Source organism: Aquarana catesbeiana, linkage group LG03, assembly GCF_042186555.1.
Source record: "Aquarana catesbeiana isolate 2022-GZ linkage group LG03, ASM4218655v1, whole genome shotgun sequence".
NCBI lineage: Eukaryota > Metazoa > Chordata > Amphibia > Anura > Ranidae > Aquarana > Aquarana catesbeiana.
In genome coordinates this window covers 730,287,172-730,301,592 of record NC_133326.1, presented here as the reverse complement: position 1 = coordinate 730,301,592, position 14,421 = coordinate 730,287,172, and the positions used below count along the sequence as shown (strand labels likewise).

Here is a 14,421-nt window from a genome sequence, read left to right as displayed (position 1 = left end):
GCAGAGGTTCTGTCAGCTCTGCAGGGGCAGGTTCAGAGGTGGTTGACGCCACCCCAACTTAAGGCAGGAATGGTGGTTTGCGACAATGGCACCAACCTCCTCTCTGCCCTCCGACAGGGACAAATGACCCATGTGCCCTGTTTGGCTCACGTCCTTAACTTGGTGGTGCAGCGGTTCTTGGGCAGGTACCCAGGCTTACAGGATGTCCTGAGGCAGGCCAGGAAAGTCTGTGTGCATTTCCGCCGGTCATATAATGCCAGTGCTCGGCTGACGGACCTCCAAAAGGAGTTTAACCTACCCAAGAACCGCCTAATCTGTGACATGCCCACCAGGTGGAACTCAACGTTGGCCATGCTGCAGCGGCTGCACACGCAGCAGAGGGCCATCAATGAGTACCTGTGCGACTATGGCACCAGGACAGGGTCAGGGGAGCTTGGTTTTTTTTCCCCACGCCAGTGGGCCATGATCAGGGATGCATGCACTGTCCTGTCACCATTTGAGGAGGCCACGAGGATGGTGAGCAGTGACAGTGCATGCATCAGTGACACTGTCCCCCTTGTCCACCTGTTGGAGCACACGCTGCGTGGAATAATGGACAGGGCACTTGAGGCAGAACAGAGGCAGGAAGAGGAGGACTTCCTTAGCTCACAAGGCCCCCTTTATCCAGACAGTGTTCCTGCGTGCCCGCCGATCACACAGGAAGAGGACGAGGAGGAAGAGGAGGAGGAGGAGGAAGATTGTGTCAGTATGGAGGTGGAGCCTGGCACTCAGCATCAGCAGCAGTCTTTAAGGGATCAGTCCCAAGAAACACATGGACTTGTACGTGGCTGGGAGGAGGTGGCTGCGGACCATGTCGTCCTTAGTGACCCAGAGGACTCCGGACCGAATGCCTCAGCAAACCTACGCTGCATGGCCTCCCTGATCCTGCAAAGCCTGCGTAAGGATCCTCGTATTCGTGGTATCAAGGAGAAGGACCAATACTGGCTGGCAACCCTCCTTGATCCACGTTACAAGGGTAAGGTTGCGGACCTTATCTTGCCATTGCAGAGGGAGCAGAGGATGAAACATCTTCGGGAGGCCTTGCAGAAAGGTCTGTGCAACGCGTTCCCAGAGACTGGGAGGTTACAAACTCCTGTTTCTGGACGTGTTGCTGAGGCTTCGGTCAGTCAAAGAAGGAGCGGTGGAGAAGGTGGCCGTCTGACCGATGCGTTCAGACAATTTTTTGGTCCGCAGCCCCAAGGTATGATCGGTTCCAGCAACCATCGCCAGCGTCTGTTTTACATGGTGCAGGAATACCTAGGGGCAAGATCAGACTTGGACACCTTTCCCACCGAAAATCCTCTGGGTTACTGGGTCTTGAGGATGGATCACTGGCCAGAGCTTGCACAGTATGCAATTGAGCTACTGGCCTGTCCTGCATCCAGCGTTCTTTCGGAACGCACATTCAGTGCTGCTGGAGGCGTGGTAACCGATCACAGGGTGCGTCTGTCCACTGACTCAGTCAATCGACTGACCTTCATAAAAATGAATGAGTCTTGGATCACCACCAGCTACCAAGCACCTGATGCTGATGTAACCGAATAATTTTTTTTGAAATCTCAGATCCCTTCAAAGACTGCCTATGCTGATGCTGAGTGACTATCCCTGAGTAATTATCCTCTTCCTCCTCAATCATCACGCTGATAGCTTGTAAGAACATTTTTGGTTCTGGGTGCCACCACCAGTGCCTAAGGCACAATTTTTCAGCCCCTGTTTAACAGGGGCGTGTAATTACGATTTTTGATGTAATACTTTGCAGCAGGGCTCGTTCCTGCATTCCAACTAGAGTGTCTGTGAGGGGTTGCAGTGTTGTGGCACCAGCACCAGTGCCTAAGGCCCAATTTTTCAGCCCTTGTTTAACAGGGGCATGTAATTACAATTTTTGATGCAATACTTTGCAGCAGGGCTCGTTCCTGCATTCCAACTAGAGTGTCTGTGAGGGGTTGCAGTGTTGTGGCACCAGCACCAGTGCCTAAGGCCTAATTTTTCAGCTCCTGTTCAACAGGGGCATGTAATTACAATTCTTGATCTAATATTTCACAGCAGAGCCCTGTGAGGGCTTACAGTGTTGTGGCCACAGCAACACCTAAGGCCCAAATTTCTGCTGAGTATATAGGGCAGGACCCTACTTTCAAACAACTAACTTACAAACGACTCCCACTTGCAAACGGAAGGAGACAACAGGAAGTGAGAATAAATCTACCCCTAGGAAGGGAAATTCTCTCCTGTGGGAGTTAATATGGGAAAAACATTTCTCCTTTCCACTGATGCTTTCCAATCCATTGGGACAAAAAGTGAGGTGAAATCTTCTGAAGAGGAGGAAAGACAGCAAAACAAATGTCACAGGGGTGATAACCCTTCCCTATGTTTTCCAAAAAGCTTAAAAAAGATTTTTTGGCTGGAGCTAAACACGTTAAAAATGTACCCGTTCAAAATTACAAAGAGATTCTACTTAACAACAAACCTACAGCCTGTATACTGCTGTTCAGAGTATATAGGGCCTGGTGGCCCCACAGCTTTCCTTATTTTAATTTGGGTGCGGGGTTCCCCTTAATATCCATACAAGACCCAAAGGGCCTGGTAATGGACTGGGGGGTACCCATGCCGTTTGTCTCACTGATTTTCATCCATATTGCCAGGACCCGACATTACATTAAACCCGCAAGCAGTTTTAAATGAGATTTTTTTCCTTTAAAAATGACATTTGGTGCAGGGACTGTTCTAAACACGGGAAACACGCATCACTTTACAGGCATACTATAGACACCCCTCAGGTACGATATTTAAAGGAATATTTCACTTTTTTTTTTTTACTTTAAGCATCATTAAAATCACTGCTCCCGAAAAAAACGGCCGTTTTTAAAACTTTTTTTTGCATTGATACATGTCCCCTGGGGTAGGACCCGGGTCCCCAAACCCTTTTTAGGACAATACCATGCAAATTAGCCTTTAAAATGAGCACTTTTGATTTCGAACGTTCGAGTCCCATAGACGTCAATGGGGTTCTAACGTTCGTGCGAACTTTCGGTCCGTTCGCAGGTTCTGGTGCGAACCGAACCGGGGGGTGTTCGGCTCATCCCTACTGAGGAGGCTTGTGGAGAAGTTTGTGAGAGGATTTGTTCTGTATCTGACTCAAATGGAGAGTCTTGCTGTGACATTTTCTGTCTGTGAGAGCGCCCTGATGCTGTATATTGTGAGGTGACTGGAGCTGCTTCAGCTGCAGTGAGTGCCTGTGAGCTCTTTGTGAGGTGATTTTTATTTCTGCCACGGCTTCCTCCCAGTACCATATTTCCTGCCCAAACTTTCACAGTTTGTTCCCTGGGGCAAAAAGGTTCAAATGGATACCTTTTGAGTCTGCAGGCTCCGCTTTGTCCTTCTCTTCTCTCCTCAGCGGTGTGGAGCTCTAACAATGCATGTCTGCTCCGCTAGGCTCCGCCTCCTGCCCCCCCAAACCTTTTTCAAATCAACGGATAGAAATGGTTTTATCCCTACAGACAGCTGCCATCACCCGTCTTGGATCCGGTCTGTTCCACGTAGCCAATTCCTGCGGTTACGTAGAAACTGTACAAGTATAAAAACTTTCAAAGCACATGCCTATATACTTAAAACTAGTTTATTGGATAAAGGATACAGCCATTTGGACATTGACTGGGAACTTTCACATACTATGGAAGTGGAGAGAGAATCTCTATTGGCCATCAAGCCCAAACGTGATACCGATAATAGCTTTAGGTGGGCTATGATGACCTCGTTTTCCACCCAGTATCGCCAGATCAAAGCCATTTTTGCTCAACACTGGAATATTCTCAAAAATGATCGTATCCTTAGCTCATCTCTACCTGACCAAGCCAAAGTTGTCTTCAGAGGAGTGCCCACTTTACAAAGTAGAATAGCTCCGAACATTATCAATCCCCCTTCATGTCTGTCGTTTTTTCATGAACTGACTGGCTCTTTCCCTTGCAGAAAATGCGCAGTGTGTCAGCACAATTCAGGAGTAGGACGTAGGGTAGTTGACTTTAGATCTTCCGTCACCAACAAGCAATATTCTATTAAACATTTTTGTACCTGTGCCACTCACTACATAGTTTATTTAATCACCTGCCCTTGCGGATAGCAGTAGGTGGGTCGCACCATCCGCACATTTTCTGTTAGAGTTGAGGAACACATTAAGAGTGGTGACACGAAACACACCGTACCCAGACACTATAAGTTACATCATGATCGGAACCCCAAAGGGACCACATTTTTGGTAATTGACAGGTACATGGCCCCTTGGAGGGGAGGGTCTAAAATTAGAGGGGTCTCACAACTCGAGACCTACTGGATTTATGAGATACGTTCCTATTCGCCTTTTGGTATGAATATAGACTGGGACATCAATTCATTCATTAGTAAAGCCTGACATACTCATTTTTCATTTTTCACATTGTTTATTACACTCCCATCCCTTTTCTCTGTCTTTTTTTGTTTGAAACGTTTTTTGTTTGTAAGGTTGAGATATTGTTGTGTCATATGTACATATGATCCCACATGAGAGTCCATTCCATGAGCGGTTACACATAACTTATTCCATATCTACCCTAAGTCTATCACTTTTGGCTATAATTCCTTCGGTGAGGTAAGAGTAGTTATACTGAATACTTCCATATAGACGACAGAAAATTGAAGTTCTGTTACGTTTAGTTGGCGGCTTTTTATACAACAACTATTTTTGCAACTGAGTCGACATAACAGGGCTCATTTTTATTTCCATATTTTAATAATAAAATTTTTTTTTTGGTAATATATGTTTTTTATTAAAACAATTATTCTTTGGTGACACTAAGGATGACATTTATGTGTCATTCTTTTCTTCTTTTTTTCTATACATCTTATTTTTACTTTTCATTCCTTTTTTACATTTAATTCAATTTCATTCTTGTTCTTGTACTTTACGATTGCATGTCCCCCTGATTGCTGCAATGTTATTCCCAGCGTTTCCTGTTTCCGGTTTGCAGTACGTACATGTATGCAGTCACGCGCGCGCCTGTTAACGCGTCCGCGCGTGTGACCTCATCACGCTGATGCGGATGTTTGTATAATCATTTCATGGCATGTTACGCACGCTGATGCGCCATTCACGATGCGGAACGCACGCCAGTTTATAGCGTGGTACGCACGCTGATGCGCCATTCTTTTGACCGTTGTTGTCAATCATGTGAGTGTTCCTACTTTTATTACACTTCATTTACACTATGTGGTCCCCTTTCCTTTTCTCCTTTGTTATCCTCTACACATCTGTGGATTTCTGAGCATCGGTCCGCATGAGATGTTATTGTCCATATGCTTCCACCTGGCCGAGAATTGGGAATCTCTGTCCTAGGATACTGACAGCTCCAGAGTCCATCCACCTCAATACAAGCCTGTTTGGCACACAGAACATATGCTCTGGCGTGTCCAAACAATCTGGTAAGCCTCCTCTTCACATGGTGGTGGTTTTGTCACAATCACACATCCCAGCCTTTGGAAATTATTCCTCACACTCGAGTTTTTCACTGATGAGTTTACATCCTCAATCATATAGACTGGGACTATATACACATCGAGTTTTTCTTCCTTTTTTGCACTATTATCTGTATGGACTTCAATTGATATATATATATATATATACATATATATAAGTTTGCCATAATTATTTTATTCATTTTTTGAGGTTTTTTTAGTGCCATCTGAACTCATTGTCCATATTGTCTTTGGCACATCACTTTTTAGAGCTACACTTTTTGTTTTTGTTTATGTTTGCCATTTATCCAATTTGGTGTGTCAGCTGCTAAGTTTGCGAGCTGCGCGAAATTATTTGTTTACACTTTTCTACTAGTATTTGCCAATGGTCCAGAAGACTACGGGTTCACCAAAGTCACTGACTACCCGATCCACACGGGACATGTTCCATTCATTAGGGAGCTGTGCTGTCACATTCCCCCAACCCTGTGCAAGGAGGTCCAAGATCTACTACCCAATATACTACAAAGTGGGGTGATACCGGAGAGTACGGGATTCTGCACATGGGGGGTGCACGCCACTTGTGCTGTGATTACTAAAAGCACAAGCTGATCAGTGGGTGCCAGCCAATAGATGACCACCGGCACCCGCTGATCAGCGAGGAGGAAGACAGGACAGATCTCCGTCTATGTAAACAATGAGGAGTTCTGTCCTGTCAGCGGGGGATGTGCTGTTTTTTTTCCCCTGCAAATTACATTCCTTAGTAAAAGCAGCACACTGTACACACAAAAACACTGGCTAGGCACACATTTAACCCTTTAATTGCCCAAGATGTTTAACCCCTTCCCAACCAGTGTCAATAGTAAAGTGACAGTGCATATTTATAGCACTAATCACTGTATTGGTGTCACTGATTCCTACAAAGTTTCAGATTAACTCACAGTCAATATCACAGTCTTGCTATAAGTCACTGATCACCGTTATTAATAGTATAAAAAAAAATTCCAGTATTTTTCTTATAGTTTTTTAGACAATTTAACTTTTCTACAAACAAATCAATATACGCTTATTGGGATTTTTTTTTTACCAAAAACATGTAGCAGAATACATATTGGTCTAAATTGATGAAGAAATTTGATTTTTTAAATGTTTTTATTGGATATGTTTTATAACAAAAAGTAAGAAAAAATATATTTTTTCCAAACTTGTTTATTTTAATTTTTAAAGCGCAAAAAAATGCAGAAGTGATTAAATACCACCAGAAGAAATCTCTATTTGTGGGAATAAATGATATATATATAGAATTTATGTACAGTGTTAGATGACTGCGCAATTGTGAGTTGAACGCAGTGCCGTATGGCAAAAAAATGGCCTGGACATAAAGGGGGGTAAATCTTCTAGAGGTCAAGTGGTTATATAACCAATTTCCTTTTCATCATGATGTAGTCATCTCCACTTTTCATGTCATTGTACTTAGTGCTCCGCATGTCTTCTCCACATCCGTCTTTCCCTCTTTCTCTCTTCTAATGTTGGGAGGTATAATTATCATACTACTGAAAAACGAATCTTCTCCCTTCTGTACTCTGATCTCCGTGTCCTATAATATTCATCCAGCCTCACCCTGTGTAGGAGGATGTCACCCCTCCCCCATCCACATTTCTCTCCGGTGTCAGAGACTTTCAGTTTCATTTCTCTTCTGCTGTCAGCGATGGCGTCTGGTGATCTGAGAGCTGAGCTGGAATATTCCGTCTGTCTGAACATTTATACCGATCCTGTAACCCTGAAATGTGGTCACAACTTCTGCCGGGTCTGTATTGATCATGTGCTGGATACACAGGAGGGGTCTGGAGGATATTCCTGTCCTGAATGTAGAGAGAAGTTTCCGGATCGGCCTGCACTGCAGAAGAACATGAAACTACGTAACATAGCAGAGACTTTCCTGTCTGCTCAGCCAGATCGGGAGGAGTCTGGGGTCTTCTGTACTCACTGTGTGGACTCTCCTGTACCTGCTGTTAGATCCTGTCTGCTCTGTGAGGCCTATCTGTGTGATAAACACCTGAGAGTCCACAAAAAGTCCCCAGAACACATCTTATGTGACCCCACCTTGTCCATGGAGAACAGGAAATGCTCCGTCCATAAGAAGATTCTGGAGTATTACTGCACTGAGGATGAGACCTGTATCTGTGTGTCCTGCAGTTTGGCTGGAGAACATCGGGGACACCAGGTGGAGACACTGGATGAGGCTTCTGAGAAGAAGAAGGAGACACTGAGGAATGTTCTGCAGAAACTTCTGACAAAGAGAGAGGAGATGGAGGAAAGAGTCCAGAGTCTGCAGGAACACAGGAGGAAAGTAGAAGAAGAAGCAGCTGGTGATACCGAGAGAGTCACTGACCTGTTTAGAGATCTCGGGAGACGTCTGGAAGACCTGGAGAAGAGAGTCCTGAGGGACATCTCCGGGAGGGCAGAGCGGATCTCCATCTCCATCCGGGATCTGGAAATAAAGAAGGAGGAGCTGTCCAGGAAGATACGTCACATTGAGGAGCTGTGTAACATGACGGATCCACTGACTGTCTTACAGGAATCAGACACAGGTGACTTGTGTGATACTGAGGATGGAGATGATGAGGACAGAGAGAGACATGAGGAACTCCTCCATGATGGAGGGGGTCTGGATGTGGCGGGGGTCTTACACACAGGTTTATCTGATATAATAACAGAGGTAAATGTATACTATATACAGGGAGCTGCAGACATATTACTGGATGGAAACACAGCTAATAAATATCTACAGATATCAGATGACAGGAAAACTGTATCCGGGTCAGATAGGAACCAGAATCTTCCAGAAACACCAGAGAGATTTCAGTATCATTCTCAGGTGATGAGCAGTCAGAGTTTCTCCTCAGGGAGACATTACTGGGAAGTGGATGTCGGGGGGTCAGATGACTGGATAGTCGGGATGTGTTACCCCAGTATAGAGAGGAGAGGGAGGGAGGCATTGATTGGAGATAATAAGAAGTCCTGGGGATTGGACAGGGAAGGTGATAAGTATTCTGTGATACATGACAGTGAAGGGATCCTCTTACCCACCAATCCCTTCAGTGACAGAGTCAGGATATATCTGGATTATGAGGCCGGGCGGATCTCCTTTTATGATCTGTGTGACCCGATCCGACATCTTCACACCTTCACCACCACCTTCACTGAGCCCCTCCATGCTGGGATAGGTGTATGGGGAGGTTGTATAGAGATATGTGGGGGGAGGGGGGAGATGTGAGAACTCCGCCCACAGTCTGGTGATGTCAGATGAAGGAGGGGAATTCATTTAATATTCATCCAATAGTATATAGCAGTGGGCGGGGCTTCCTGCAAGTTTTTCTACTACAAATAAATGTGAGATTTCTTACTGATCGCTGTGATTGGGTAGAATATCTGTCCAATTATCTATCTATCTATCTATCTATCTATCTATCTATCTATCTATCTATCTATCTATCTATCTATCTATCTATCTATCTATCTATCTATCTCATGACATAATACTTTCTGTGTTTTGTCACAGTATGTGATATCAGCCATCTCCTCCCCCTCTCTTCCCCTCCCCCTCCTCCTCCTGCCCCTCCCCCACATGTGGTCCCTCTGTGTGTGGGGGGGGCAGCCATAATCAGACATAGAGGGGGGGTGGGGTCACTGTGATGGGATAGGATGGGGTCACCTCTCCTCTCTGCCCCTCCCCCTCCATACAATCTATACTACAAAGAGATGGAAATAAATGGAACAATCGGAGAGGAAATCTATGAAGACGTCATCTAGAGATTTATTACTGGAAGAAAAAAATGTGATCAGAGAGCCCAGACTGTTTTTAGGCAGAGTGGGACAGGATTAGATCCTCTGTCAGGTTTTTCCTTCTATCCGGAGCTCCATTACAGAGATATCCCCTCACTTCCTGTCCCGGTGACAACATTTATCTAGACAGGAAATGAGGGAACTCTCCAACAGGAACACAGACTGAAATAAGAATGATATGTTTAGTATAATAAGGAAGGGGAAGGTTTAGAGCCCCTGTCAGATTTTTATATGTCTGTGTCCCTGTACATATTTCTCTCACTCCTTGTATTGTTGTCACCAGGACAGGAAGTGAGAGGAAATCTCTCTAAGGCTGGGATCACATTGCTGTGCAGATCACATGTCATGTCTGTGTAATGTGAATTCAGCCGTACAAACTGTGTGACTGAAATCACATTCACACCAAAATGGTGCCGGACCCTTTTTTTGGTCCTCACTGGAATCGGATCACATTGGGTGTCACATCTATACAATCCGATTCCTGCGCCATTTCAGCGTTTGCACTGCGATCTGCGAAGCGATCTGGGGGTGTCATTAACTTTCCATTGACCCCCCGCAGCGGTTCTCAGATGTCAGTGTGAACGTCCGGTGATTGAGGTGTGATGAGGGAACCCGCACAGGAATCGCACTGGTTCCCGCATCCCACAAGTCTCATCCCAGACTAAGGCTCCATTCACACCTATGCAGGTTGCTTTTCAGACTTTCTGATGTGCTTTTTGCTGTGCTTTCTGCAGGATTTTTACCGCTATTTGCCCTTTAGGGTTTTTTATTCTATTTTTTTAGATAATTTGTTGTTTGGGCAGATTTAAAAATAAAAATTGCCGCAAAATCTCTGTAAAAACGCACTACACGCTTTTCTGCAGCTTCTCCATTGAAGTCTATTGAACCATAAAAAGCAAAAACCTTTTTGCGTTGAAGGCTCCATTCACTCCAATGTGTTTTTTCATTTTTTTTAACATGGATCCCTATGGAACACGTTCACATCAATGCATTTTTGTGCCTCTGCATTTTTGGAAAGTGTCAGGGGAATTTTTTAGGCTCATTTCACATCTATGTCTGTTGCTTTTGAGCGTTTCTGCAGTGCTTTTTGTGTTTTGAACATGTAATTTTACCGCGTTTTTGCCGCGCTTTGTGTTTTGCGTTTTTTTATCTTAGAAAATTTGTTGTTGGGTAGATTAAAAAATGCAAAACAAAAATTGTGGCAAAAAAATGCGGTAAAATCGCACTACACGCTACATGCTCACCTAACCGGTTCAATACCGGGCCTTTTCACCCCCTTCCTTCCCAGACCAATTTTTAGTTTTCAGCGCTGTCGCATTTTAAACAACAATTGTGCAGTCGTGCGACGTTGTAACCAAACAAAATTGACGTCCTTTTTTCCCCACAAATAGAGCTTTCTTTTGGTGGTATTTGATCACCTCTGCAGTTTTTATTTTTTGCACTAGAAACAAAAGAAGAGCGACAATTTTGAAAAAAACACAATATTTTTTACTTTTTGCTATAATAAATATCCCAATTTAAAAAAAAAAAAAAAAAAATTTCTCAGTTTCGGCCGATACGTATTCTTCTACATATTTTTGGTAAAAAAAAAATCGCAAAAAGCGTATATTGATTGGTTTGCGCAAAAGTTATAGCGTCTATAAAATACGGGATAGATTTATGGCATTTTTTTTTTTTAAATTATTTTTTTTTTTACTAATAATGGCGACGATCGCGATTTTTTTCGTGACTGCGACATTATGGCGGACACATCAGACACTTTTGACACATTTTTGGGACCATTCACATTTATACAGCGATCAATGCTATAAAATTGCATTGATTACTGTGTAAATGTGACAGGCAGTGAAGGGGTTAACCACTAGGGGGCGGGGAGGGGTTAAATGTGTTTCCTAGGGAATGATTCTAACTGTAGGGGGCGGGGACGTACAAGGGGAGGAGACAGATCAGTGTTCCGCTGTTTTGGGAACACAGATCACTCTCCTCTGAGCTGACAGGACGTGGATCTGTGTGTTTACACACACAGATCCACGGTCCGACCCGGTTAACGGGCAATCGCGATGTCCGCCGGGCACACGCACTGGGTCCCGAGCAACGCGGCGGTCGCGCGCTTGCACCCCCTAGGCGGCCGGGAACCCGAGGCCATCATATGACGTCCACCCAGGATGGGAGATCCCATCTGTGGACGTCATTTGACTATAGGCGGGTAGGGAAGTGGTTAAGGCAGTCACAGCCCCTCCCCCCATCCTCTTCTATCCACTTTCATAGCCCCCCATCAATCCATGTCAGATCCCTGAGTCCTCACCTGTGTAAGATACATGGTGGGTTATGTCGGAGCTTACACAGGACTGATGATGTCACCCCTCCATCATGTGACAGTATGTAAGTCCTGTGATTGGCCGCTCAGATCTGATCACTGTATGGTGGGAGAAGATCACATGATCCCTCAATACCCGGGAAAATGGGGACTTAGTGAGGACTTAGATGGAGGAACAACAAAAGGAAAGTATAAGTGGGTGTGTACAGCTCCTGTGTCACCTATAGAATGGGCGGGGCATTAGTTCTAATGGCTCCTCCCAGTACATGAGCACTGTGTATAGTGAGATGGGACAGTGAAGAATTGTATAGAGTGCCGGAGCTGAGACAGAGTGTAATATGACTTATTGTCTGTGTCCGAGCTGTGATGTCATAGTAGAGAAATGGCTGCCGAGGGACCCAATGTGGAAAGTATAGATAGAGGTGTACTGGCCCTTTAAGAACAAATCTATCTTTCTATCGGATTATAATGTGTAGACGGTCTCATTCCTTATTATTAATACATTTACAATGAGTTTATTCTATTGATTATTTTATTGTGAAGAAATATAAATAAATAATAGATCTACAAATAGAAAGAGATGAAAATTGATGGAAAAATCTCAGAGGAAATATATGAAGAAAATATCCTGAGATTTACTAATGAAAGAAATAATGTGATTTATCACTAATATAATGATATCACTATAATAATGTATAATTACTAGATCTGGAATGTGTCCCCAATATAATGTGTCCCCATAGAATGGATCACCAATAGAATTCTATGGGATGACTTTTATAATGGATCCTAATATAATGTATCATGTGATGGTGTATTATAATCACTAGATGTGTCCTGGTGATGGGGGAGAATTAGGAAATAAAATGTTAATGTGAAATAAATATTCTTCTCTATGAAATTATTATTATTATTATTATTATTATTATTATACGGGGTTTATATAGAGCCGACAGTTTACGCAGTGCTTTACAACATGAAGGCAGACATTACAATTACAGTGTAATACAGGAGGAATTAGAGCCCTGATCGTTAGAGCTTACAATCTAAGAGGGAGGGTCAAGAGATACAAAAGGTAATAACTGTGGGGGATGGGCTGATAGAGAAAATAAATGTACAGTTGTTAGGTGGGGGCAGGATAGGCCTCTCTGAAGAGATGAGTTTTCAGGGATCGTCTGAAAGTTGACATAGTAGGAGAAAGTCAGACCGATGTGGGTAGCGAGTTCCAGAGGATGGGAGAGGCTCGGGAGAAGTCCTGGAGGTGAGTATGGGAGGAGGTGATGAGGGAGTTAGAGAGCAGGAGGTCTTGTGAGGAACAAAGAGAACGGTTTGGTTGGTATTTTGAGACTAGCTTAGTGATGTAGCTGGGGGCCAAGTTGTGGATGGCTTTGTAAGTTATTGTTATACCCCGTACACACAGTCAGATTTTCCGACAGGAAATGTTTGATGGGAGCTTGTTGTCGGAAATTCCGATCGTGTGTAGGCTTCATCGGATATTTTCCCTCGTATTTCGACAAACAAAATTTGAGATCTGGATCTCAAATTTTCCAACAATAAAATCCGTAGAAAAAATCCGAAATGAGGGAAGTAATGTGGGAGTGAAAGAGTTGGTAGGAGCAGTATTAGGGAGAGGACAGGAGGGAGGGTGATATATACAGAGTGGAGAAGAGGGGCGATGGAAAGAGAGGGGTTTAGTTTGCACACATCTGAAATACACAAGTAATCTACAGAGTTCCATCAAGGCACCCCAATATTTTCTGTAGTCATAACTCATCTAATTTAAGAGCCTTCACAGTGGAAGCACATGCATTATAATAAATAGGCAGAGGGCAGGTGAGCCTGGAGGGAGCCCACCCCTCCTTAAAGGCACAGGGGTGCATACCCCCAACATAGACAGGACCCCTCAAATATGACAACAATTTGCTCGCAGATCTCAATTTTATACTTTAGAGATTGCGATGAAGTTGCCACCCTCCCAGCCTCTCCAATTTAATTAGGAAAAAAAGGGGAAGAAACTGCACTTAGATGAAGTGTACAAAAAAAAACAGAATAATAAGCTGCAATTCCTCTATGCAACATAAACACAGTGAAAATAGAATTAGAAAAAATTGGAATCGCACTAAAAAGGACTCATGACCATGCATATGATCACCAATCCACAATGATTCCTAAAGTATGTGAATGAACAAATTAGGCAGAGTAGATGCAAGTGATGACAAAGTAACAGTCCATCAAATATACATTGCTTGATGTGAAATAGTACCAATAATAAACATAAGTCCATGTGCATAAAAATAAATCACCAATGTGATAAATAAAAAAGTCCATATAAACTGTGATTATTGCTGTATATAGACAAGAGTGCTTGATCCACCACCATAGGTAAACAATGGCCGCTTACCAGAAACTCATGATCCCCCGCTACAGAGGATCAGAGAAAGCCATTTAGAAGGATGATAATCCGGATCACAACCGATGAACCAGGAGCCTTGGAATGTAGTGGCACAACAAGGACCTTATTGCCGTAGTGGAGGTATTTAAGCTGGTAGGTATTGGGACACCAACCCGCAGTGGAGTGGATATACCATGAAAAATAAAAGGCTCCAATAGTGTAAAACCATTAACCTTAGTTAGGTAGTATAAAGTAAGCACCTAAAAATGTCTGGAGCGCCAGGTGGAAGCTCACAGACAACCCGTCCTGCTGGTAACCGCAACAGCGATGAGAGATGACTCAAACG

General features: G+C 43.8%; 1 protein-coding gene across 1 annotated transcript; it reads left to right on the top strand.

Moving 5' to 3' along the window:
• The first annotated feature begins 7,141 nt into the window (after positions 1 to 7,141).
• On the top strand, positions 7,142 to 12,567 carry LOC141133805 (E3 ubiquitin-protein ligase TRIM39-like). Its single transcript, XM_073623362.1, has one exon. It carries the CDS (start codon positions 7,154 to 7,156, stop codon positions 8,795 to 8,797), a length of 1,644 nt encoding a protein of 547 aa, XP_073479463.1. The 5' UTR covers positions 7,142 to 7,153; the 3' UTR covers positions 8,798 to 12,567.
• The last annotated feature ends 1,854 nt before the right edge of the window (positions 12,568 to 14,421 follow it).

Bases quoted from the DNA above. Each gene is read 5' to 3' on its own strand.
- LOC141133805 (XM_073623362.1), top strand. From the start codon at position 7,154: ATGTCACCCCTCCCCCATCCACATTTCTCTCCGGTGTCAGAGACTTTC.